The sequence below is a fragment of the Sorex fumeus genome, unplaced genomic scaffold (genome assembly GCF_029834395.1).
Source record: "Sorex fumeus unplaced genomic scaffold, SorFum_2.1 ptg000030l, whole genome shotgun sequence".
In the NCBI taxonomy this organism is placed as follows: Eukaryota; Metazoa; Chordata; class Mammalia; order Eulipotyphla; family Soricidae; genus Sorex; species Sorex fumeus.
The window spans coordinates 11,986,592-12,014,264 of NW_026606087.1; the positions used below are offsets into that span (position 1 = coordinate 11,986,592).

The following is a 27,673-nucleotide window of genomic DNA, read 5'->3' on the forward strand; positions in this document are numbered from 1 at the left end:
GAAATAAATTAAGCTATCCTTACTTGCAAGTTAGTTATCAGGATGGTTTAATTGCTTTAGCAATATACATTACTTCAATAACAATACACATATTGTTATTTAGCCTGGATATATATGTGTATGTGTGTGTAAGTATATATTAAATTCTAAATGCTCTGCTCAACAAGTATTATGAATAATAAGTCAATACAAAGAAGCAGCAGGCTACAAATGCAAAACTCAGTTATGTATTTACATATAAATAATGAAGTAGGAAAGATAAAAGACTTAATTATTAATTGTTTGGGGAGCCACACATATTGGTGCTGGGGATTAAGCCTAGGTCAGACTTCTGTGAAGCACATATTTTAACCAGTGTACTATTTTTCTGGCCAAGAGAACCACTTTTTAAAAAGTTCCTAAAACCATATAATTCCTGGGAATCAATTTACCAAAGAATGTATATGTTCTATATGTTCTTTAGTTGTCAATGAATAAGTTTTTGACAATGTAAGAGGACAGCTGGAAATAGGAAAATATTCTATCTTCATGGATTGGAAAACAAAAATTATCCAAATTACCTTACTACTTGAAACGTTATACAGAGTCAATGTGACTCCCACAAAAATTTTAATATTCCAGGTCTTAGAACAAAGGCTACTAAAATCTGTGTGGAATCATTAAACTCCCCCAATATCCAAAGCTACTCTGGAAGGAAAAAAGATTAGACCTATCACATTTCCTGATTTTTATTTGTATTATAAATTAATAAGCAGTGGAGTCTGAGCGTCCGGGTAGTAGCCAGAGGGGCTGAGCTGAAGGTCGTGGTCCCCCTGTACGATCCCTCTCCACCCTCAGTTCAGCCATGTAGTCCGTGAGCCAGATCCAGATCCCCAGCCGCCTTCCGCTGCTTCTCACAACAAGGTCTTGCTGCTGCCCAGCTCCGCCATGCATACCAGCTTGGACTCGGCCCGCAACCTGCAGCTGATGCAGAATCGCCTGCTCAAGGGCACGTCGCTGCAAAGCACCATCCTGGGAGTCTTCCCCAAGACGCCCGACCCCACCAGCGACGCGCAGGACTTGCCGCCTCTGCACAGAATTGGCACCCCTGCACTGGCAGTTCAGGTCGTGGGCAGCAACCGGCCCAAGCCCCACTATACTTTGCTGATCACAGGCCTGTGCCAGTTCCAGATTGTGCAGGTCTTAAAAAAGAAACCCTATCCCGTGATAAGGTGGAGCAGTTGGACCAGCTGGAGGAATTTCCCAACACCTGTATTTCGAGGGACAAGCTAGGAAAACTCTTGGAAAAGTTTACAAATACGCAGTACAGTTGGTTGAAATGTTAGACATGTCTGTCCCTGCAGTTGCTGAATTAAGATGTCTTTTAGACAGTCTACCAAGAGAAGCTTTACCTGATATTCTGACCTCCACTATCTGAACAACCAACAAAGCGAAGCTCCAAGTTTTAGATGCTGTGAGTCTTGAGGAGCGGTTTAAGATGACCATACCCCTGCTTGTCAGACAAATTGAAGGCTTGAAATTGCTTCAGAAAACCAGAAAACACAAGCAAGATGATGACATACATACTAGTAAATATTTCTCTAAGTAGTGCATTGCTTTACATTTCCATTTGTTTGTATCAATGTGAAATCCAAGGTTTAGTTTCTTAAGAAAGACAGGGTGGGGCGGGGGTGGTAAAAGTGGGGAAACTACAAAGAAAAGAGTAAAGAAGATAAAAGTTCTTATCTTCTTACCATTAAACTGTTGGGAATCCTTCCAGTTGTGCTTGGTGGGACATTGTGGTGCCAGGGGTTGAACCCAGGACTCCTGCTTATGGTCCACTTTGAGCATTGCTCCAAATCCACCCCCACTTACAAAAATGAAAAATCAGTTCTGGGGCTCTAACCCAGAAACTTCTGTAGTGGAAGCCTCCCAATACTTATACTTTCCAAATCAAGAATGCTTTGTCTATTTTTGTTTTAGTAATTACTAAAGAAGATATCTTACTAAGCCATCTCCTCCTTTTTTTTTTTTGGCCTGGTTTGTTTGTCTTTAGTATACACTACTTTAAAAAATAAAAACCAACTGTGCTGAAAGAAGGTAAAGTGATATACATGATACCCATTCAGTGACAATATTGCAAACCAGAGTGCCTAAAAGGGGGGGGGGGAGAGAGAGAGAGAGAGAGAGAGAGAGAGAGAGAGAGAGAGAGAGAGAGAGAGATGGGTGGGGAAGGAGGAAGAGAGAAAGAAAAAAATTATACCTCAGAGAAGGACTGAGGGAGTGAGCGGTGTGACGAGAGGGAAACTGGGGATATTGGTGGGGAAAAATGTGCCCTGGTGAAGGGACAGGGTGTTGGAACATTGTATAACTGAGACTCAGTCATGAGCAATTTTGTGACTGTGTATCTGACAATGATTCAGAATAAAAGAAAAATATAGCAGATATTGTGAGGAGTACATTTGAGCATGATTTTTTAAAAAAGAAGTTTTATTGGGTCTGGGGACATACACTGCTGTTTGCTCAGGGTCACTCTCAGGGACCATGCAGTGCTGGGGATGGAATTGGGATTGGTTGTAGATGAAGGCAGTGCTTTAACTTGAACTAGCTCTCTAGGCCCTGTCTTTTTTTTTTTTTAACTGCAATCATCAAAAACATACTCCAGGGGTTTGGGAGATGGCACAAGTGCTTTTAAAGCCCTCAGTTCAATCCCGAGTATGGTGCTGTTGGGCCCTGGAACGAAACCGTCAGGCCTGAACTGGCAGTTTAGCAAGAGCAGCTCTGGGCCACTAAGCACTGCTGGGGATGAAACTCTCGTTGTTAAAAAGAAGTATCCTGGGCTGGAGTGATAGCACAGTGTGTAGGGTGTTTGCCTTGCACACGCTGACTTGGGTTCGAGTCCTCCATTCCTCTCGGAGAGCCTGGCAAGCTACCAAGAGTATCCCGCATGGCAGAACCTGGCAAGCTCCCCGTAGCGTATTTGATATGCCAAAAACAGTAACAAAAAGTGTCACAATGGAGATGTTAATGATGCCCACTTGAGCAAATCGATGAAGAACGGGAAGACAGTGTCACAGTGCTATTATAAATTAATAATAATCAAAATTGTGTTATTGAAATAAAGATAGATTTTTAGATGAACAGAACAGAATTGAGAGCTCAGAGACAAGGCCTCAGAATTATGAATAATTTATTATATCATATTATATATAGTATTATATTATTATAATTTTTATACATATTTATATTATTATAATTTACATTATTATAATTTATTGCATTATTATTGTGAATAATTTATTATGATTTATTATCACTGTCACTGTCACTGTCCTTCCATTGTTCATCGATTTGCTCGAGCAGGCCCAGTAACGTCTCCATTGGAGACTTTGTTGTTACTGTGTTTGGCATATTGAATACATCACGGGTAGCTTGCCAGGCGTGCGGGCGAGATATTCTCAGTAGTTTGCCGGGCTCTGCAAGAGGGTCGGAGGAATCGAACTCGGGTTGGTCACATTGGCTGTGTGCAAGGCAAATGCCCTACTGCTATGCTATCGCTCCAGCCAATGATTTATTATAAATAATTTATTATAAATTTATAATAAATTTCACTTGATCCCTTGACTTCCCGTTAATTGGCGATTTGCTCGAGCGGGCGCCAGTGACGTGTCCATTTGCCCCTGTCGCGTGCTACTGTAGCCCAATGGCATCTGTTTGCTGTAGGAATATGAAGAGCCTCAAACCGATCGTTCATGATATTGATGAAGAAGTCTGACCATCTGGTAGGTGGGCGGCCACACGGTCTTTTGACATCCCGTGGGATCCAGTCGGTAACAGCTCTAGTCCAGCGGTCGTCTTTAAATCTCATTACGTGATCAACCCATCTGATTTTTGACACCTTGGCAAACGAGACAGTGTCCCTGATTCTTGATTGTCGACGGATGTCAGAACTCTGGATTCTTTCTCTCATTTGAGTGAAACGTGATATTCCAAGCATAGCTCTTTCAATTCCTCTTTGGGAGACCTGAATAGAGTTCTCATCCTGTTTGCGTAGGGCCCAGGTCTCTGAGGCATATGTTAATGCAGAAAGAACAGTAGAATCAAAGAGATGTGCCCGGAGCTGGAGGTTCTTTGTCCTCTTAGCTATTTCTTGGATGCTCTTGAAGGCGTTCCAAGCCGCTCTCTTCCTCCTGCGCAACTCAGGTGCCAGGTCATTTGTCATGTTGACTTCTCGACCTAGGTACACATAGCTGTTGCATTTGGAGATGGTCGTTCCATTGAAAGCAAATGGAGCATCAGGTACAAGGCTGTTTCTCTTAAACATTGTCTTTGTAAGATTCAGCTGTAGTCCGACTTCGACCTTTCAACTCACGGTTGAAGTTGGCAAGCATTTGTGCCGCTTGGCTGATGTTTGGTGTTATTAAAACAATGTTATCAGCAAAGCGGAGGTGGTGTAGTTGCCGACCATCTATCTTCACTCCCATTCCTTCCCATTCCAGTCGTCGCATGATGTTCTCGAGGGTGGCACTGAAGAGTTTCGGTAAAATGGTATCACCCTGCCGAACCCCTCTCTTGACATTGATTAATTATAAATTTATTATAAATTTATTATAAATGAATAATTTATTATAAAGTAGCAGAGAGCAAGAAGCAGAATAAGAAAAACCTTTTCAACAAATTGTGCTGAGGAGTTTGAGAGCCAATTGCAAAATACTTTGAAAGTATATCCACATTTGTCACCATTCACAAAAATAAATTTCTTCAAAGTTGATTAAAGACTTGAAGATTACATCAGAAATCATAAAATACATATGTATTCAGGAATACATAGACAAGACATTCAGGATTTGGACCTCAATGTCTTTTAAATGCTTTGAATCCAATGGCACAGATAATTAAAAATAAACAAAGGAGACTATACCAAGTAAAAAATGTCCACATGGCAAAAATAATCAGGTTAAAATAAAAATACTATAAATGGAAAAGATTTCACTCAACAGATAAAATTAAAATATTTAAAAGTATTAAAATTTTTAATATCAATAAAACTTAAAAACCCATCAAAATGGCAAGATGGACCAGAACCTAGCAAGCACCTATACGGCAGGAAAGGTGCTTGTTTTGCATGTGACTGACCAAGGTTCTTTTCTTGGCACTGCATACAAACCTTGAGCCTTTCAGAACTCCTCAAGCCAGGGTTACGTCCTGAGCACAACAAGCAGTAGCCCAAAAGCAAAAGCAAAAAAAAAAAAATAGAGCTATTCCTCCCACTCAGTGATGTTTCTTTTTATTTCTGACCTGTTAAGAAACAGTGAAATATCACCATGCAATGGACTCTTATTTTGATATAGTCTTAGAACGTTCTTTATGCTTTTGAAAGGATTCAGCACCATCGACCATATCCACACGATAACCAAGCTCATTGAGGTTTCTCAGGAGTTCAAGATGCCGCTCTGTTTAACGTTCATTGATTTAAAGAAGGCCTTTGATTCTGTTGAGACGGAAGCGATCATTGAAAGCCTAGCCAATCAGGGCATTCAAGCCCAATACATCAAGATCCTCTGTGAGCTGTATTGCGGATTCACTACCAGGATCTCACCATTCTACAAAGAAGTGATCGTTGATGTCAAGAGAGGGGTTCGTCAGGGTAATACCATTTCGCCGAAACTCTTCAGTGCCACCCTCGAGAACATCATGCAACGACTGGAATGGGAAGGAATGGGAGTGAAGATAGATGGTCGGCAACTACACCACCTCTGCTTTGCTGATGACATTGTTTTAATAACACCAAACATCAGCCAAGCGGCACAAATGCTGGCCAACTTTGACCGTGAGTGTGGAAAGGTAGGACTACAGCTGAATCTTACGAAGACAATGTTTATGAGAAACAGCCTTGTTCCTGACGCCCCATTCGCTCTCAACAGAACGACCATCTCCGAATGCAACAGCTATGTGTACCTAGGTCGAGAGGTCAACATGAGAAATGACCTGGCACCCGAGCTGCGCAGGAGGAAGAGAGCGGCTTGGAACGCCTTCAAGAACGTCGAAGAAATAGCTAAGAGGATGAAGAACCTCCGGCTCCGGGCACATCTCTTTGATTCCACTGTTCTTTCTGCATTAACATATGCCTCAGAGACCTGGGCCCCACGCAAACAGGATGAGAACGCTATTCAGGTCTCCCAAAGAAGAATAGAAAGAGCTATGCTTGGAATATCACGTTTCACTCAAATGAGAGAAAGAATTCGGAGTTCCGACATCCGTCGACAATCAAGAATCAGGGACGCTGTCTCATTTGCCAATGTGTCAAAAATCAGATGGGCTGGTCACTAATGAGATTTAAAGACGACCGCTGGACTAGAGCTGTTATTGACTGGATTCCACGGGATGTCAAAAGACTGTGTGGCCGCCCACCTACCAGATGGTCAGACTTCTTCGTCAAGATCATGAACGATCGGTTTAAGGCTCTTCATGTTCCCAGAGCGAACAGATGCCACTGGGCTACACTAGCACGCGACAGGGACAAATGGAGACGTTACTGGTGCCCACTTGAGCAAATCGACGACTAACAGGAAGTTAAGTGATAAGTGATTGCATTTTTTAACTTCTTATACTTTTAAAGTTACAAGAGTAGAGTTGATGGCATCAATATAAATAATAATTTCAATCCACCACCACCAATGGTCTCTATCTTTGAAAACTCCTCTGAGGATAATTTTAAATTTCATAAGAAGTTCTTCCTGTTTTTCTCTAAGTATTTTTAAAATTCAATTTTGTGTTAACCTAGTTTCTAGTTACTGGTTTTGGCATTTTCGACACTGGAGAAGAATTGTTCCTCGGAACATGCGATAAAAGAGGTGTTGGAAGCGTCGGTGTCCTTGTCAACACAAACTTGGCCAAGAGCATTGATTCATTCGAATGCCTAACAACCCGAATCGGATGTTTACATTTGAATAGATGTGGCTCACTGCCTGCAGTTTCTATCTTCGTTGTCTACGCACCAACATCTCATTATGATGAAAGAGAAATCGAGAAGTTCTACATGGAGCTAGAGAAGTTCTATAAAGAAGACCACACCTTCTACAAGATCATTGTGGGTGATTTTAATGCCAAGATAGGACCGAGAAGATCAGCTGAAGAACTTCACATCGGGACCCATGGCCTAGAATGGAACGAACAGGGTGAGAGACTGTCTGAGTTCATCATGTCGACCAAGACCATTCATGGTAACTCACAGTTCCAGAAGGCAGAATCTAAACGATGGACATGGGAGTCTCCCGGTGGACGATTCCACAACGAAATAGACCACATCATATTCAATCGACGGTTTTGCCTGACTGATGTCGCTGTTGTCCCAAAATTTCGAACGGGATTGGACCACCGTCTCCTTCGTGCAAAATTCTACTTCACAGAGCGGGGAGAAAGGGCTGCAAAGTTCAAAAAGAGAACTCCCAGAATGACCACCAACTGGGAACTCTTTGGTACTATTGCGGCAACATGGGAAGATGCCATTGTTGACAACATTGACGAGGAATACGATCAACTGGTTCAGCACCTCCATGAATGTGCAAGGAACGCCAAGAGAGAGATAGCCACAAAAAATCGCCTATCTTCGAAAACTCTTGAGCTAATTCGCCAGCGTGGTTTGGCGCATGCCTCAGGCAACCGCAAGCTAACGTCCGAGCTTGCAAAGCAGTGCAGAGATGCGATCAAGGAAGACCTCAAAGAGAGAAGAGCAGAAGTACTGGTAGATGCGGCAGAAGCCGGGAAAAGTATTCGTAACGCCCGCCTGTCCTTCGCCAACTATAAGACCAAGATGACTGCCCTCCGACGTCCTGATGGATCCATCACATCCTCCAGAACGGCAATGGAGAAGATTATCCATGACTTCTACTCAAATCTCTTCGATAGCCATGTCCACTTGCCGACATACCAAATTCCACAGGATGGGTATGTCGTTCCTAACGTTCTCCCTTCCGAAATCCGACACGCCATTTCGTTGGTAAAGAAGCAAACAGCACCCGGCCCAGACAAGGTCAGACCTGAACACCTGAAGAACCTGCCGTCAGTACTCATCAATACACTGGCTCGGCTCTTCACTCGCTACCTGTCTGAATGCAAGATTCCGTCCCAATGGAAAACCAGCAGGACCGTACTACTGTTCAAGAAGGGAGACATCCATGACATTGGCAACTATCGCCCGATCTGCCTATTGTCTGTCATCTACAAGCTGTTCACTCGAGTCATCCTGAATAGGATTGGCAGAACACTAGATGAAGGACAACCATGCGAGCAAGCAGGGTTCCGCAAAGGATTCAGCACCATCGACCATATCCACACGGTAACCAAGCTCATTGAGGTTTCTCGGGAGTTCAAGATGCCGCTCTGCTTAACGTTCATTGACTTAAAGAAGGCCTTTGATTCTGTTGAGACGGAAGCGGTCATCGAAGCCCTAGCCAATCAGGGCATTCAAGCCCAATACATCAGGATCCTCCGTGAGCTGTATTGCGGATTCACTACCAGGATCTCACCATTCTACAAAGAAGTGATCGTTGATGTCAAGAGAGGGGTGCGGCAGGGTGATACCATTTCACCGAAACTCTTCAGTACCACCCTCGAGAACATCATGCGACGACTGGAATGGGAAGGAATGGGAGTGAAGATAGATGGTCGGCAACTACACCACCTCCGCTTTGCTGATGACATTGTTTTAATAACACCAAACATCAGCCAAGCGGCACAAATGCTGGCCGACTTTGACCGTGAGTGTGGAAAGGTAGGACTACAGCTGAATCTTACGAAGACAATGTTTATGAGAAACAGCCTTGTTCCTGACGCCCCATTCGCTCTCAATGGAACGACCATCTCCGAATGCAACAGCTATGTGTACCTAGGTCGAGAGGTCAACATGACAAATGACCTGGCACCCGAGCTGCGCAGGAGGAAGAGAGCGGCTTGGAACGCCTTCAAGAACGTCGAAGAAATAGCTAAGAGGACGAAGAACCTCCGGCTCCGGGCACATCTCTTTGATTCCACTGTTCTTCCTGCATTAACATATGCCTCAGAGACCTGGGCCCTACGCAAACAAGATGAGAACGCCATTCAGGTCTCCCAAAGAAGAATAGAAAGAGCTATGCTTGGAATATCACGTTTCACTCAAATGAGAGAATGAATCCGGAGTTCTGACATCCGTCGACGATCAAGGATCAGGGACGCTGTCTCATATGCCAAGGTGTCGAAAATCAGATGGGCTGGTCACGTAATGAGATTTAAAGACGACCGTTGGACTAGAGCTGTTACTGATTGGATTCCACGGGATGTCAAGAGACCGCGTGGCCGCCCACCTACCAGATGGTCAGACTTCTTTGTCAAGATCATGAACGATCGGTTTGAGGCCCTCCATGTTCCCGGAGCGAAGAGATGCCATTGGGCTACACTAGCACGCGACAGGGACAAATGGAGACGTTACTGGCGCCCGCTCGAGCAAATCGACGACTAACGGGAAGTTAAGTGATTAAGTGATTAAGTTAACCTAGTTTCAATTTATCTTTGTGTATAGTGTGAGACAGGATCCTTATTTTCATCTTTTTGCATGTGACTACTTGTTACTTCATGTACCTGATTCCTCTGCCATCAATGAACTGTTCTTACATCTGAGGTTTAATTTGTGGCCTTGCGCTTTTCTAACGCCTTAATTTGAAAGTCTTTTTGCAAGTATCATGTGATTTTGATTACTACAGTTTTGTAGGATCATTTAAAGTCTAGGAAAAGTCTAGGAATATATTGCCTCTGATCTTCACAGGATTGCTTTGGCTATACTGAGAGGATTGGTTCCTTCCTTCCTTCTTTCCTTTCCTTCTTTCCTTCCTTTCTTCCGTCCTTCCTTTCGTCCTTTCCTTCCATCTTTCTTTCTTTCTTTCTTTCTTTCTTTCTCTCTCATTCTCTTTCTTTCTTTCTTTCTTTCTCTCTCATTCTCTCTTTCTTTCTTTCTTTCTTTCTTTCTCTCCTTCTTATTTAACAATTTTATCGAGGTTCTAGTATGTAGAATACTGTTCATCATAGTTTTCATGGATATAAAATTCCAATACCAACTCTACCACTGGAGAGTCTGCTTCCCTCCAACATTGTTCCCTCCAATAATGTCCCTCCTCCCCAACCCTCGATATAAACTCAGTTCTGTTGACAATATTTTCAATTATGACAACTTTGTCAATTTTTATACACTTACTATGTCTCTCTTATTTTTTTCTTATTTTTTGTGGAGGTCATATAGGTGAATATGGGTGAAGTCCTATATAGGTGACTAGAGCTAATTTCCTGAAATTTCACAAAATAATAAATTATTGACAAAATAATAAGGTAAATTTTTCCCAAATTGTGGCCTTGCGCTTTTCTAACCCATTAATTTGAAAATCTTTTTGCAAGTATCATGTAATTTTGATTACTACAGTTTTGTAGGATCATTTAAAGTCTAGGAAAAGTCTAGGAATATATTGCCTCTGATCTTCACAGGATTGCTTTGGCTATCACTTTATAGAACTACATAATTTTTAAAAATTAATGTTACACATAATTCTGTGCTGGTGCATTTAGAGATTTGCATAAAATATATCACTAGTATCACTTGTCATCCCGTTGCTCATAGATTTGCTCAAGCAGGCACCAATAACATATCCATTCATCCCTGTCACATGCTAATGTAGCCCAATGGCATCTGCTCACTCTAGGAACAGGAAGAGCCTCAAACCATTCGTTCAGGGTCTTGATGAAGAAGTTGACCATCTTGTAGATGGGTGACAATGCATCCTTTTCATATCCCATGGAACCCAGTCAGTAACAGATCTAGTCCAGTGGTCATCTCCAAATCGCATTACGTGTCTGACCCATCTGATTTTCGATGCGTTGGCAAATGAGACAGCGCCCCTGATTCTCAATCATTGACGGAGTTCAGAACTCCAGATTCCTTTTCTCACTTGGTGAAACGTGATACTCCAAACCACTCTTTTGATTCCTCTTTGGGAGACACAAATAGCGTTCTTCTCCTGTTTTTATAGAGCCCAGATCTCTGGGGCGTATATCAGTGTTAAGAAGAATGGTGGAGTCAGAGATGTGCCTGTAGCAGGAGGTTCTTCGTCCTCTTAGCTATTTCTTCAATACTATTGAAGGCATTCCACAATGCTGCTCTCTTCTTCCTGCGCAGCTCAGGTGCCACGTTGTTCATCATGTTGAGTTCTCAACCTAGGTACACATAACTGTTGCATTCAGAGATATTCGTTCCATTAAGAGCAAATGGAACGTCAGGAACTAGTTTGTTTCTCATGAACATTGTCTTTGTGAGATTCAGCTGCAGTCTGACCTTTCCACACTCACAATTGAAGTCAGCCAGCATTCGTGCCGCTTGGCTAATGTTTGATGTTATTAGAATGATGTCATTAGTGAAGAGAAAGAGGTGTAGTTGTAGACCGTCTATCTTCACTCTCATTCCTTCCCATTCCAGTTGTCGCTTGACATTCTCAAGGGTGGCACTAAAGGGTTTCAGTGAAACGGTATTGTCATGCTGATGTCCTCTCTTAACATCGATGATCACTTCCTTGTAGAATGGTGAGATCCTGGTGGCGAATCTGTAATACAGCTCATGGAGGATCCTGATGTACTGAGTTTAAATACCCTGTTTGGCTAGGGCTTCAATGACCGTTTAAGTCTCAACAGAATCAAAGGCCTTCTTTAAATCGATGAATGTTAGAGCTTTCTTGAACTCTTGAGATGAAATCTCAGTGAGCTTGGTCACTGTATGGATATGGTCAATTGAGCCGAATCCTTTTCAGAACCCAACTTGCTTACATGGTTGTCCTTCATCTAGTGTTCTGCCAATCTTATTCAGGATGACTCAAGTGAACAAATTGTGGATGATGACGGACAACAGGCAGATGGGTGGTAGTTGGAAATCATCCAATGTCGTGGATGTCTCCCTTCTTGTACAACAGAACGGTCCTGCTGGTTTTCCATTGGGACAAGACTTTGCATTCAAGACAGGTAGTGTATGAAGAGCCGAACCAGTGTATTGATGAGGACTGGTGGCAGATTCTTCAGGTTTTCGGGTCTGACCTTGTCTGGACTGGGTGCTCTATGCTTCTTTACTGACAAAATGGCGTGTCAGATTTTGGAAGGGAGAATGCTGAGAATGACCTATCCATCCTTTGGAATTTGGTATGTGGGCAGTTGGACGTGGCTATCAAAGAGATCTGAGTAGAAGTCATGGATAATCTTCTCCATTGCCCTTCTGTGGGCAATGATGTGATAGATCCATCAGGAAGTCGGAGGGCAGTTATCTTGGTTGTATAGTTGGCAAAGGTCAGGTGGGTATTGCAAATACTTTTCCCGGCTTCTGCCACATCAGCAAACACTGCTGCTCTTCTCTCTTTGAAGTCTTCCTTGATTGCTTCTCTGCACTGCTTTGTGAGCTTGGATGTTAGCTTGTGATTGCATGAGGCCTGCACAAAACCACGTTGGCAAATGAGCTTGAGAGTTTCTGAAGACAGGAGTCTTTTGGTGGCTTTCTCTCTCCACATCAGACCCCACAGCCCAGAATGGAATAAATAGAGTGAGAGACTGTCTGAGTTCATCATGTCAACCAAGACCATCCATGGTAATTCGAAGTTCCAGAAGGCCAAATCTAAATGTTGGACATGGAGTCTCCCAGTGAACAGTTCAACAATGAAATTGACCACATCTTCTTCAATCGATGGTTTTGCCTGACTGATGTGGCTGTTGTCCCAAAATTCCAAATGAAATCAGACCACCATCTCCTTCAAGTGAAATTCTACTTCATGGAGTAGGGGAAAAGGCTGCAAAATTTAAGGAGAGATCTCCCAGAATGACCACCAACTGGGAACTCTTTGGCACTATTGCGGCAACATGGGGAGATGCTGTCATTGACAACATGGAGGAGGAATGGGATCAACTAGTTCAGCACCTTCATGACTGTGTGAGGAATGCTGATTGAGATAAGGCCATAAAATACATAAATCCTACTAATGTAAAATTTAGTAAGAGTAAAGAGAGTTAAGGAAAACATAAGAGTAAAATCTGAATAGGCCTATAGAAGATTAAAAAAAGTGTATTTTAGCCTAAAGAAGGAAATATGCTTCAGGTTAGAAAATATTATATTAAAGTACTACTAGAAACAATGCATGCCTGAAAATCAATCATGTACAACTTTTTAATTTCATGGTGAGTAGTAAAATTGTTTAAATAAATTAAAAATTAAATTTAATTATTAGAAATACTACATAGATGTATTCATTGAATAATTGTAATAAAAAATTCTCTATGGATGTAAAAACTGTAATTTACCTGATAATTAATATAACATGCATATAAATAGAATCTATTCAAGTCCTTAACAGGATAGAAGTAAACAAACCTTTCTTAGTCTAGCAGAGGGCAACCATAAACACTATAAGTTAATTCTATATTCTTGCCAAGTGCTGAGGAGTTTGGTTTGTCATTTAAAGATGCTCCCTTAATATTTCTTGCAAGACTGATTTCTAGACTATGAAACCTCTAAATTGTGTTTTCCTGAGGCTCTGAATCATTTCTTAAAATTAGATTGATAATCTAGCTGAGTAGAATATTCTTGATGAGGTGTTTGTTTCATTGAGCATTTGCTGTCTGCCTCCATTCTCTTCTGGCTTACAGAATCTCATTTGATAGATCTTCTGTAAATAATATGGGCTTTTCTTTGTATTTAAATTCCCCTTTTGATCTTGCTGCTTTCAATATTCTGTCTTTGGATTTTGTCATTCTGAACACAACAAGCTTTGGAGACTTCCTAGTTGAGTCTATTATTGCTCAAAACCTTTGGGCCTCTTGAATCTTGGTGCTTATATTCCTCAATTCTGGGAAATCCTTTTTTTCTTTCTTTTTTTTAACTCTAGGAAATTCCTGTCAGTGATTTATTTTACTATAGTTTATTCATCAAATTGCCTTTCTGAACTTTAAGGACTTATATTACAAAGATTCTTATCTTGTTCCTCTTAAACTCGTTTCGTAGTTCTCTGGTTTGCTGTTCATTTCATGCCAGACTATTTTCCAGCTTCTGTTGTTTTATATCAGTTTCTGCCGTTTCATCTTGAAGTGTCTCAATGTAGTCCTCAACTCTGTTATTCTGCTGCTCAGTGACTCTATTGAGTTTTTATATCACCTACAATACTCTTCATTTCTGATTTGAGTTTTCTCATTTTAGATTTCATACTTCTTTTTGTTTTACTGAACTACCTGTGCCATCATTTTTTGAGGTAATTTAATCTCCTCACTATGGCGTCACTAAAAAAATTTTGTAAGAATTTACTGAGCTGGTTTGTGCTGGTTGAGCCTTCTGTGGGCTGTCGGTTTTTGATTTTAGTTCTTGGGGTTTTTTTAAAATTCTTGAACTCAGTGTCCTTTTATGGCCTTTCCCAATAGCTTACCAGTGCTTCTGCTGTTCTGATGGCGAATCTTTTTAGTTAGCTCCCTTAGAAATCTTAAAGAAATTGGGCTGGGAAATTTACTTGTCCTTCCCTACCCATCTTCACCCAGTGATAGAAAGTATAGTGGTGAGCACTGTAAAATTTGATGAGTAGTCATGGCCACGTGCATCAGGAGATGTAGAAGGTGGATCTTTAAATTTCCGGAGCTGAGTGTGGAAACTGTAGATTAAGCACATCTGATAGGGTATGGCAGTGAGCAGAGGTTCAGGAGAAATGGATGTTGGACCTTTGAAATGGCAGACCCTAGAGTGAAGACTGGAGATTAAGCACACCTGGTAGAGTGTGGCAGAGAGCATAGTTTCTATTCTGAGATTTCTATAAGAACAGCTTCCCTTTAAGTCCTTTGACATTATTTTTTTCTTTCTTTAATCTTCCTTATATCTTTTACTTTCTGAAAATTTTTATTAAAAGAAACAGGAAACACAAACTTTTTTCCCTCTTCAGTATGTTGTATACCATATCTTCCAGTTTGTTCTGTGTTTTAAATTTCAAGGACGCTCTTGCTTTTTAATTATACACATGTCTAAATATTCTAGCTGTAGGCAAGTAGGCAGGAGAGTAAAAATCAAAATAGCAACAAGGCAGACCAAATAACAAGGCCCACAAATAACAAAACAAGAAAACTCATCCATACGAGGGTCACTCAAAATTAGACTTTGAGTGACTTTGGACTCTATTTTATTGCTGTCCTTCACACCCCAAACAGATAAAACATTTTCACTTAAAGTCTAAAGGAATGGCTTTGTGTAGCAAATGAAATTTACACTTCAGCACTGGCTATCTACCTGAACTATGTGCTTGCTTAGCCACTTAATTTGGTTTAAATTTTCAAAAATTTGCCAAGTTATGAAGTGTCTCAGAATGAACGTTCTCATCTCTATATAGTTTTAAATGAAATGTAAACGAGACAACTAAGCATCTTCTTTTAAAATATGCAAGTATATTTGCAGTTCTTGTAATCACAATAACAATCACTATTTGCCCCCAGTCCACATAATGGGGGGATGACTTTTAGGCAACTGTTTCAAATCTCAGGGTCTCCTCCAGATCAGCCCCATCCTTCACACTTGATAAGCCAAGTTCTGTAAACCAGTTCTCAAGTTCTGATGTCTTTGACCATATTTTATTCCCATATCATGTTTCTTTTTATTTCTTTTTTGATTTCCTTTTTCCTCCTGTAACATAATTGTATGTTGTTCAGTAATGGGTACAGAGTGCATGGAGATAGAAACAGTCCCCAAATCTAACTGCCTGTCCCTTTGTTTCAGAAGATATTTTATATTAGTGCAATGAGGGAGCTTGAAGTTTCTGTCTTGTTGTTTCTTAAAAAACAGGATTTGGATTTAGGACAAAAAGAATGAGGATAGTTTAGAAAAACCAGGAAGTCAGGATAAAAATGCTTATTTTCTGTTTATGGGAATTTTCTCTTAGAACATAGCACATAACAGGACTGATTCTTCCGGTTGTTTTGAAAGCAAAAGCAGAAATAAAGATGGGGGGGTTCTGTAAAATCTTTGATTTGAAAAATATTTTAGCATAATTATGAAGTTTGGATTAGCTTAAGCTTGAGCTGCTTGTGACAGACATCTCCTGATATCAAGAGACACCTCTATTCTGTTCCTAAAATGTCCTAAAAGACATTTTGCTACTTCAGGAACAAGGAAAATAAAGTCCGTGTTGGGAAAAAAAAATTTAACAAATAGAGACTGAGCAACATTCCTTCACTCTATGGACAAGCCACAAACCATAGTACCCTTCTATTTTAGCAATTTAAAATCTTGGTATCAAAATAACAGGCAAATGAACAAGATTCATCTCAATCACCTGACTTATGGTAAGAAATACAAGTCAAGAAAAACAAAAGTGAAACCAATTTTTTATTTCTTGCTCAGATGAACAAGATTCATTTCAAACACCTGACTCATGGTAAGAAATACAAATCAAGAAAAACAAAAGTGAAACCGATTTTTTATTTCTTGCTCAGATGAACAAGATTCATTTCAATCACATGACTTATGGTAAGAAATACAAATCAAGAAAAACAAAAGTGAAACCAAATTTTCTTTTCTTGCTCAGACTATATATTCAGGCCCCAGAATTAGAGAGGAAGCCAACAAGCATTGGAGCTAGAGACATAAGCCTACAGTTTTCCAGAATGAAGGAAGACAACTGCTCTATGTGAAGATCTCTCTAGAGCAACCCAAAGATAGGAATTTTCTCTAAAGGATACAGGTATGTGAAAAAAAAAATAAAGAAAATGAAGCAGACAGATAGAGTGACAGACACACTAAAATAGAAACAAAACTTATGGTCATGTTCTATTCATTTCAGCAGCACAATATAATAGTTCAATTTATATTTGTGCCAAAAATTATAACCATGATAAATCTAATTAATAATTATCACAACACAAGGTTTTCTTTTTTGTGATGGAAATTCTTATCCTACTCTAAGCAACTTTAAAATATTCAATACAGTTATATCATCTATAACTAACATATTGTACTTTGTATTATCCTGAAACATTGATTTTATAAGAGATAGTGTACCTTTCTACAGTTTTGTCTCTTCCCAACATCTGCCTCTAGAGACTATGAATTTGTTTTCTGGACCTGGTGGTGGTGGGATTAGTTTTTAAATTCCACATACTAGTGAGATTCTTGGGCTGGAGCACAGCAGGTAGGGCATTTGCCTTGCACACAGCCAACATGGCCGACTCGAGTTTGATACCTCCGCCACTCTCGGAGAGCCCAGCAAGCTACCGAGAGTATCTCGCTCGCACGACAAAGCCTGGCAAGCTACCTGTGACATATTTGATATGCCAAACAAGTCTCACAATGTTACTGGACCCGCTCAAGCAAATAGATGAACAATGGGAGGACAGTGATACAGTGATACTGTGAAATTTTTAGTTGGACTTAGTTGGGTTAAAAGACTTGGTTGGTCTGGAGCGATAGCACAGCGGATCCTTCTCAGAGAGCCCAGCAAGCTACTGAGAGTATCCTGCCCACACAGCAGAGCCTGGCAAGCTACTAGTGGCATATTTGATACGCCAAGGACAGTAACAAGTCTCACAATGGAGACGTTACTGGTTCCCGCTGGAGTAAATTGATGAGCAACAGGAGGACAGTGCTACAGTGTTACAGTGAGATTATTATCATTTCTATATACTTATCTCTGAATTACTTCACTTAGCCTAAAATCCTAATGGTTCATTCTTCTTGTCAAAATGTCTGAATTTCCTTTTCTCTGAAGGAAGATATATTGGAACAGAACATAGTTGGAGAGGTTTTTAGAACTGGGAAATTAAAGAATATGATTATGAGGTTTGTAGAGAATTTTTTTTAAATAAGGGTAGGAATAGACTAAATAATGAGGTGTGGATGGGACATGTTCATGAATTTATTTAATTCATTTCACCAGCGAACATTTCTTTAAAAATCTTTTTGCAGTTCTGTGATTTATATGATTCATTAATGGTTTTAAGATCATATCATGACAATTACAACCCATCACAAGAGTACCCAATTCCCTCTAGCAAATTCCAAAAATTCTTTCTTTTCAAATTCCCCCCTGTTGTTAATATTGTTTAGGTCAGGGAAGCTGAGATAAGAAGTGCAAGAGAAATGAGATTTGCTGGAGAGGCTTCTTGCTAGCTCTGGAAGAGAAGCATAGAGAAGCATCCCTCTGTCCCTTTTATTTGCCATCCCACACACACTCAGTACAGAGAAATCATTAACAGGGAAAAGGGATTTAAGGAGGGACAATAAAACACTAAGGAACAGTTTGTTCTGTTGAATCTGTAATTCCAGTGTCAACAACCTAGGGATCCAGGCACCATGGGTTACAGCCCCACACATGGGGTGATAAGGAGATGTAAGAGAATGTCTGCATTCCAAAGCCTTGCTGGGTTAGAGAATTGCAGGAAGGGGAAGACAGCTTCTTTGTATTTCCTGGAGTTAGAGTAAGGCCAAGGAAGCTGAGGGAAGAAATGTTAACCCTTTCTAGATCAGTCGGACTCACAAGCCTTCGCTCGCCCACTCATGAAAGTGGGGTCCAGGGTTCTGCCTGCTTGCAGGTCAGCCTCCGAGAACTCATCCTATAATCTGGCTATACCCCAAAAACACAACTCTATGGACTAACTCTTCAGTTCTATTGTCTTTAGCCATCTCTTGCTCCTTTACTGTGTCTCTTTAAATGTCACCATAAGAGATAGCATTCTGTATCTCTCTCTTTTCTTCTGATTCACTTCTCTCAGCATAGTACCCTCTAATACTATTCATGTAGCAGCAAATTGCATAGATTTGCCATAGTGGTTGCACCAATTTACATTTATATCAACAATGCACTCAAGTAATTTTTTTCCTCATCCTCAATAATAGTTATTCAATCTTTCTTACTTTTTTATATAGGACTTCATTCCAATATGATGCAATAGCTCATGGTTTTTATTTGAATATCAACTACTTTTTAAACATACAATGTGCAAATATCTCCACTCATTTGAGAGATTGCTCCTTTTTGTGGCAGTTTATTTCACTCTATTAAAGATTGTTTTGTGTGTTTTTAGTCTGATTTGTTTAGTCTTGTTTGCATTTCCCTTACCAAAGGAGTTGGGTCTCCAAATACGTCCCTGAGATATAACATGTATTATTTATATACTTTTTTGTATTTTAATTTTCTGAGTTTAAAATTTAGTGGTTGTGGAGAATGGGCACTGGTGGAGGGAAGGGCACTCGATCATTCTATAACTGAAACCTAAGCACAAAAATTTGTAAGTCTACAAGTATACCTCATGGTGTTTCACTAATAAAAAATTTAAAAATAAATAAATAAAATTTAAGTGCTCACACCAGACAATAACTGAGTGTTGAAAGCAGGTAAAGGGATATACATGACAACCTTTGAGTATCTGTATTGCAGACAACAATGTCCAAAGAGAAATGTATACTGTTGGAGGGATGGGTATCTAAACACTGTGTGACTGATACCCAATCATAAACACCTTCGTAATGGTCTATCTCAGGGTGATTTAATAAAAAAAATTCATTTTTTTTAAAATTTGAGTGCTTAATCCATTGAGTTCATTTTTGCTTGTGGTGTTGAATAGTTTTCTAGTTTTTTTTTAGTTGTTTGTAATAACACCCTTAGGTGTTATTCTCTATGTATTTGTTGAAGAGAATTTTCTTCCTCCTTTTTATGAACTTGCTTCTTCACTATAAACTGGATATCCATGTATGTGTGAGTTTGTTTTTAGAATTTCCCTTCTACTCCATTGTTAGAGCTCCTGCTTTCATTCCAATATAACAGTTCTGCTATAGTTTGAAATAATGAACCATGATCCCTCTATTACATTTTCCTACTTGGGGTACTTTGTGATTTTACACAAATTTTAGATTTTCTTATTTTATATCTGTGATGAATGTCTTCAGTATTTCGATAGGGAGTAGACTATATATATAGTATTAGAGGAAAATAGCCATTTTAATATTTGTTCTTTCAGATGAGATCATGGTACGTCTTTACATTTCTTTGTGTCTTTGATCTATTTTATCTTTCACAGTTTTTAATGTATAAATCTTTCACCAACATTACTGTTTTTACCTACAGGCATTTTATTAATTTTTTTAAATTTATTTATTTATTTATTGAATCGCTGTGGGAAAAATTACAAAGCTTTCAAGTTTAGGTCTCAGTCATGCAAATAAATATCAATCTCAATTCCCTTTACCAATAATTATTTTTCACCACGAAGAACCCCAATAAACCCCGAACCCCCAACCCCCCCAATGTCTGTGGGGTAGATGAATTCTAGTTAACACTCTGTCTACTTTGACTAGCTTCATTGTTTTGATAAAAGTTGCACCATTATTATTTAGACTTTACCCCCCCCCCAACCTCAGCCATGTTGAAAAAGCATTGTGAAATGATCTGCTTTCTACAGCTGGGTTCAAGCCGCGCAGTTTTGGATTTCTGCTATTTTATTTATTAACCCTGCAAGTATTTCTACTGAGAGTCAGATAATTAAGAGATTGGTCTCTGTGCTTCTGGGGCCATGGCCGTGCTGGAGAGCCGCTCGTGGGGGGCAACTGGTGACCTCGGTCAGGCGTGAAGGACAGGCCGGAGCTCCCCCATCCCATGAGGTTTCAGTCGCACCCCACCCCCGGCTCAGACCTGCTCTCCACAAGGCTCCCATGCAGCCGCCATCTTTCTTTCCAGAGAGGAGAGGGCGAATGGGGCAACACCCTTTCCCCTCCGGGCAGGCAAGATGGCACGGATTATTTTATTAATTTTTAATGCAACTGGAAATGGGATTGTTCTCTTAATACCCTTTCCTGCCAATTCACTGTGCATAAAAGTGAAACATATATATGTATATATATATATATTTTTTTGTAAAAGTAAAGTAAAGTAAAGGCCCTCCCGTTGATCGTCGATTTGCTCGAGCGGGCCCAGTAACGTCTCCATTGGAGACTTTGTTGTTACTGTGTCTGGCATATCGAATACTCTCGGTAGCTTGCCGGGCTCTCCGAGAGGGGCGGAGGAATCGAACTCGGGTCGGCCATGTTGGCCGCTTGTAAGGCGAACGCCCTACCCGCTGTGCTATTGCTCCAGCCTGCTTTTTAAAATAAACTCATTGATTATTTCTTGAAGTTTGTGTTTGTATATGTCTGTGTCTGTGTGTGTAAACTTTAGGACTTTGCATGTATATTATGATGTGTAATATACATATTACACATACTGATAATTTTAATTCTTTTCAACTTTGGATTTCTTTTCTCTTTTTCTTCTCTCTCTCTCTCTCTCTCTCTCTCTCTCTCTCTCTCTCTCTCTCTCTCTCTCTCTCTCTCTCTCCCTCTTGCTACAATTCCCAGAACTATGTTGCAAGTTGATGGTAAGTGTCACAAGATTTCTATGATCTATTTCAGAGACAGAACAGGAAACTTTACAAATACTACAGGTGTCAGCTCTCCCTGTATCAAGCCTTGTTTCTGGCAGTTGCAAGGCCATCAAGTCATGTGATCATTGGGGAATGTCAGGTATCCTGTTGCCAGCCTGCCTTCTTCAAGTTTAGTGCTCCAAGCTTTTCCACAAGCACTTTGGTCCAGATGCTCAGGAAGCTGTGCCAGGATTCTAATTATATTTAATTTACTGATAACTTATTGCCATCTATCTTTGGGATTTTTTTTTGGCATTTATATCTCCATTGTTTCTTTTTCTGTTTCAAATAGACTTTTATTTAGGAGAATTTTCTGGTGATTCAATTTCTTCATTTTGTTTTTAAGTCTGTACACAATTTTGTTTTTGTGATTACCAATAGGATGCATCAAACTTCTAATATTTAACCATCATTTAAAAAGATTCTACTTTTTCTCCCAGTTTTATGTGCTATGTTTTGTTACTGCCTTTTTTTAAACTTTTCTTTATAGTTCTGATTTTGTATTTCTAATTATCATCTTTTTTTTTTGGTTTGTGATTTTTGCAGTTTTGTGCATTGGGGCAATAGCCATCAATGCTCAGGGCTTACTTATGGCTCTGCACTCAGGGATCATTTATGACAGGTCTAGGAGACAATATAGGGTGCTCAGGATCCAACCAAGGTAGACAATGTGCAAGGCAAGCACTTTACCAGCTGACCTATTTCTCTGGCTTCCTTGTGATCTTTTTTTTTGAAGGAATAAAATTGAAATTTATTTCAGTAAAAGAAAGATGCAAGGATTTTGACAAAGTACGTTAGTAAGCTAGTAATATTTTTAGTGCCAACAAAAAATATATTCCTTTTCATTACTGTATCTAAAACTGTTTTTTTTTCTTCTTTTCTTTGTGATCTTTTTAAAGTGCCAGAAAAAAACTCTTATCTCCTGCATGGTTTCTATTTAGAATTTCTATCAAGAATTCTATGCAGGATTCTTGTTGATGTATCTTTTTGTTGTTGTTGTTGTTGTTGTTGTTGTTGTTGTTGTTCCCGTGCACTTTCTATCTCCCCTTCATTAATGTCGCTGTTAAGATGATGAGGGGATTGTACAACCCCAGTTTGCAGTGCTCTTTTATATATTCTTTGAGATTCTCTGGGGATTGCACTTCAGGTGACTGTGCTTGAACACCTGCCATGACTATCACTGAAATGTGCACTTCCTTGTGTTGCAACTTTCAACTCATGATCATTGAGTCTCACACTCTTAATTGAAGTACAAAATTTCTGGTTGTGATATTTTCCAGGGGGTCCCTGTGGTGATACACGCCTTCACCACAGGTTGATTTCCTACCCACATGCTCAACACACGTGGGACACCAGAGATTTGAACTCATAACTATGGGAATTGCAAGGCTAATATTCTAAAGTCACGGTCCTCCCATTGTTCATCGATTTGCTCGAGCTGGCCCAGTAACGTCTCCATCGTGAGATTTGGTATTACTGTGTTTGACATATCGAATATATCACGGGGAGCTTGCCAGGCTCTGCTGTGCGGGCGAGATACTTCTCGGTAGCTTGCTGGGCTCTCCGAGAGGGGTGGAGGAATCGAACTCGGGTTGGCCATGTTGGCTGCTTGTAAGGCAAATGCCCTACCACTGTGCTAGCTTCGGCAGCCAAAGTCACTTAGATTTATAGTGAACTTCAGGGATACACACTAATCTGAAAATATAAATTTAAGCAATGATGTATGTATGGACTGGAACGATAGCACAGCGGGTAGGACATTTGTCTTACATGCAGCCAACTGGGTTTGATTCCTCTGTCCTCTCTGAGAGCCTGGCAAGCTACCTGACTCCATATGTAAGAGCAGGACATATCAATGTTCTTTTTTAAGTCATATGGGTCAAGATCTTTGTGTTGAGTGGTTCACAGACAACAAAAAGATGTTTTGTGGGGGTAGTCTTGCAAACAGTATTCAATAATCCCTGAAAGGTGACTCTTGATAATACAATTCTAGAGCCTGGAAAAGCAGCACTGCTTAGGTAATGCTGGGGTCCTGGCGCTATGCAGCGAGTGATCAAATTTGGATCCTAGCTGATGTTACCAAATCCATGTTTAGGTGCTAGCACATGAAGGGTAGCATTAAAGAGACAAGAGCTGAAAGAAAATCAGGTGGAAGCTGGTGGATTCGCCTCCCAGAACCATCTTGTTCTCAGGCTGGTGCGAGTGTTCTAGAGATGGCTGGGAAAGTAAGTTAACAGAAGATTATGGGAAGGAGGAAGAAGTTTGATAAACTTCAGAAATATTTTTAGAGTGTTCTCCAGTGTCAAGAGGAATGTTTGGACCTGTTAATTTCCACGAGGGGCCTCAAAAGCCTGATGTTTGCCCTTACACCTCCTCCCCAACCATGACTGCACCTGGTTCAAGATCAAACACACAGTGTTTGAGAACATCTTTTAAGATATCCTATCAGTAACGGTATTGGAAACCAAGTGCCTCAAAGGGGGGAAAAAGAAAAAAGAAGAAAAGTGCCTGTCATAAAGGCAGATTGGGAGACAGGTGGAAAATTGGGCAGTAGGACAAGAGACAAGTGAGAGTGAAATTTCTTTTTTTTATTTTTATACATTTTATTTTCATAAAGTAGTTCACAGTAGTTCATTGCAGATAGCATTCAAAAACCCACCCAACCAGGTGGCAAACATCTTCCCACCACAATAAGAGGGAAATGTGTGAAGGTTTTTGTATTTCATTCTGGGGCCATTTCAGCCCATATATAAGAGAATACAAGCAAGTATGTTAAAACCTAACACATGTGTGCTGCTTTAGGTACATCAGTGGGCTAGAGTATAAGAGTTCGCATGGCTGCATTTGCAGATAGGAAATACTGCCTTGTTCTCTTCCAGGAGCTTTGTTTTATAGTCTCTGGATCTTGGTCGTTGATGAGATTACATGGCGCCAAGGGAAGTTTGTGAGTGTGACTGACTGCCAAGCTGCTGGAAAACTGGGGATCTGGGTGGAGGAGACCCAGCCCCGATCCAAACAGGCTTGGAGATCTCAGTCATGGGTCCTGCATACCTGGGTTCCTCTGCTGGTTCTTTCGTGCATGAGGCTCATCTGAGCGTGTAGAGAGTGGCTTGAACATGGGTGTGGCTGGGTTCTGGAGGGTTTTCGCTACCAGGGTTCTGCTTGGGGTGGGGAGGGAGAGAGTGAAAGTTCTTAAGAAACAAATTTATGAGGAACAGAGTGGAGTCTCTAGTGTTTGCTCACAAATCCCCACTGTCGATATTTACTTTTATTTCCGTGGAAATCAGAGCTTCAAGTCCAGTGGGAATTTGGCATGAAAGAAGTTGACATTGTGGGAGACATTATGTGTCTCTTTCTGAGGAAACCCAACACAAGGAGAAGCTGTTCTTTTCCCTTTTTTAAGTTTTTGGGCCACATCCAGTGAATCTCTGGGGCTACTCCTGACTCTTCACTCAGGAATCACTCCAGGCAGTGCTTATAGGATGCCTTAAATGAAACCGAGGTTGGTTACATGCAAAGTAAGTGCCCAGCTTGGAGTCCTATCACTTTTGTCCCAGGAGAAGCTGTTCTTCATAAGATTTTCTTACCATTCCTATACTCAAGATCCCATCCCAGTCTCAAAATGCCTTCAAATGTGAACTGAATTCCAGTTGAAATTTAAGATAATAGATTTCTAAATTAGTTTTATTCAAATGTAAGTAAAACTGTTTGTTTTTTCCAGTCAGATGAATTATGCTTATTTAACTCTATTTTCAGAGGAACTTTTGCTGCTTAACTCAAAATTATTTTCCTTTATGTTAGTCTTTGATCTGTCAGTAAATTCATTGTCAGAGTAGATCATTCAACTAATGTAAAATCCTCCATCACGATCACGACCATCCTGTTGTTCGTCAATTACCTCGAGCAGGCCCCAGTAACGTCTCCTTCATCCTAGCCCTGAGATTTTTTAAAAATTGCCATATTCAAGGCTCTTTCAGGGTTAGGGGAATGAGACCCATCATTGTTACTGGTATTTGGCATATTGGGTACACCACGGGGAGTTTGCCAGACTCTGCCGTGTGGGTAGGTTACATTCAGTAGCCTGCCAGTTTATCCAAAGTAAAAATGAGATCCTATGTAAAATCCTATATTAGTTCAATCTTCTGAATAGCTTTGTCCTTTAAGCAAAAGAAATTTAAAGTCTAGTTATGCTTAATAGGTCACAGATATTAAAACAATCAAAAATCCTTACATCAACACATTAGGCCTATAACTGCATTTAAAGTTCCTTTCCATAAGATTCTTACTCTCAAGTCTGCTTTTACATTCACATGCATTTTCTTTTTTTTATATTTATTTTTTTTAATTTTTATTAGTGAAACACCATGAGGTACAGTTGTAGACTTACAAATTTTTGTGCTTGGGTTTTAGTTATACAATGATCGAGTACCCATCCCTCCACCAGTGCCCATTCTCCACAACCACTGATCCCAGTGTCCCTTCCACCCCCCATCCTCCCCATCCCACTCTGCCTCTGTGGCAGGGCATTCCATTTTGTTCTCTCTCTCCTTTTGGGTACTGCATACACATGCATTTTCATACTTATGTTTCTCCAGCTTATTTTTTTCTTTTTATCCCTCACTGTATTTATTTATTGGTTGATTTTATATATTTTTTAAAAAATTTTAATAAAGCACCATGAGATACAATTACAGACTTACACACTTTCATGATTACGTTTCAGTCATACAATGGTCGAGTACCCGTTCCTCCACCAGTGCCCATTCTCCACAACCAATGTTCCAGATCCCTCCCACCACCCCCACACCGCCTCCCCCCCCTCGCCACCCCCCTGCCCCCGTCTCTGTGGCAGGCACATTCCCTTTTACTTTCTCTCTCCTTCTGGGTGTTATGATTTGCAAGACAGGTACTAAGTGGCCATCATGTTCGCTCTATAGTATACTTTCAGCTTGTATCTCCCCTCCTGAGCAAGCCCTCCAAGCATCCTTTGCTTGGTGGTCCCTTTTCTATTTAACCTGCATTTTTGCCCAGCATGTGAGGCTGGCTTTCAAGCCAGCCTCACTGTATTTAAACACCATGGTTTACCATGTTGTTCTTGATGATTTGTTTCAAGCATTCAATATCTAACACCAATCCCATCACCATTGTCACTTTCCCCCCACCATTTTCTCCATTTTCCCAACCACCTCTCAAGCCTGCTCCTGTAGCAGGTCCACACTAATTTATTTTGTATTGCTGTTACCACTAAATGACTAACAGAATGATAAAAATTATTCCCATAGAAGAAAATTAGTGACAACTGTTGTATCTCACCATGGGAACACTTATAAGTCCTTGTCAAATATTTTCCCAAGCTGTTGTTGCAAGTCAAATCTTCTGCGTTAAGTTTTGGTTCATCAAGGTTTATTGGTTTCTACATTACATCCTATTCAATCTAGTGTGCTACTCCTGGGATGTCAGTGTTGTAGAGTTTGGAGATGTTCCGGTCCCACTCCAGAAAATCCAGAATATTTAACTAGTCAGTCAAACTAGAGGCATGGCAGCAATTCAGCTTGTTTTTTTTAATCTTTTGGAAAGTGATTTCTTTCTCCCTTTCCGTATTTAAAATTTCTTATCTTTCCTTAGTCCAGAAACATTTTCTTTATCTTTATTCTTCAAAATTCTTAATTCTCAATAGACACTAGAAATCAAGGGAGATTTTCTAGAAGTTTATATTTTAAATTTGTCTCTATCTTTCCTTGGGCTTTATGCTTGATCAAACTGCCGCACTGTCAGTCAGCTTTATGTCTATCAGCTGCAAGATAAGTAATAAGAATAGTATTTGTACAAAATTTTAAAAATGATTTTAGATGTTTTTGCTCTCTTTATACATACACATACAGAGCTCAGAATTTATATATATGTAGCCCAGATAGTTACAAGTTAATTATATATATATATTATGGTTTATGTTATTAAAACAACTTTTAAGGCCAGGGTCATAGCACAGAAGGTAGGGCATTTACTTTGCATGAGACGAACCCAGGCTCAATCCCTGACACCCCATATTTTCCAACAAGCCCAATAAAAGTGATCCCAGGATTCAGAGTCAGAAGTCCTGAACACCATCGGGTACTACCCAAAAATCAAATTTAAATAAATAAATAAATAATAAGACCACTTGAAAAAGTTAGAGGAAATAGTGAAGTCTTAAACTGTCTCGGTTTCATTTCTATGTTAAATGTCCTTT

General features: G+C 40.2%; 1 protein-coding gene across 1 annotated transcript in view; it reads left to right on the forward strand.

The window, feature by feature from the left end:
* Positions 1-927: 927 nt before the first annotated feature.
* The window catches only part of LOC130025412 (interferon-induced very large GTPase 1-like), a 44,692-nt gene continuing 17,946 nt past the window's right edge, over positions 928-27,673 (forward strand). Inside the window, 1 exon segment of the mRNA XM_056116365.1 lies at positions 928-1,211. Coding sequence (XP_055972340.1) covers positions 928-1,211 — 284 coding nt within the window.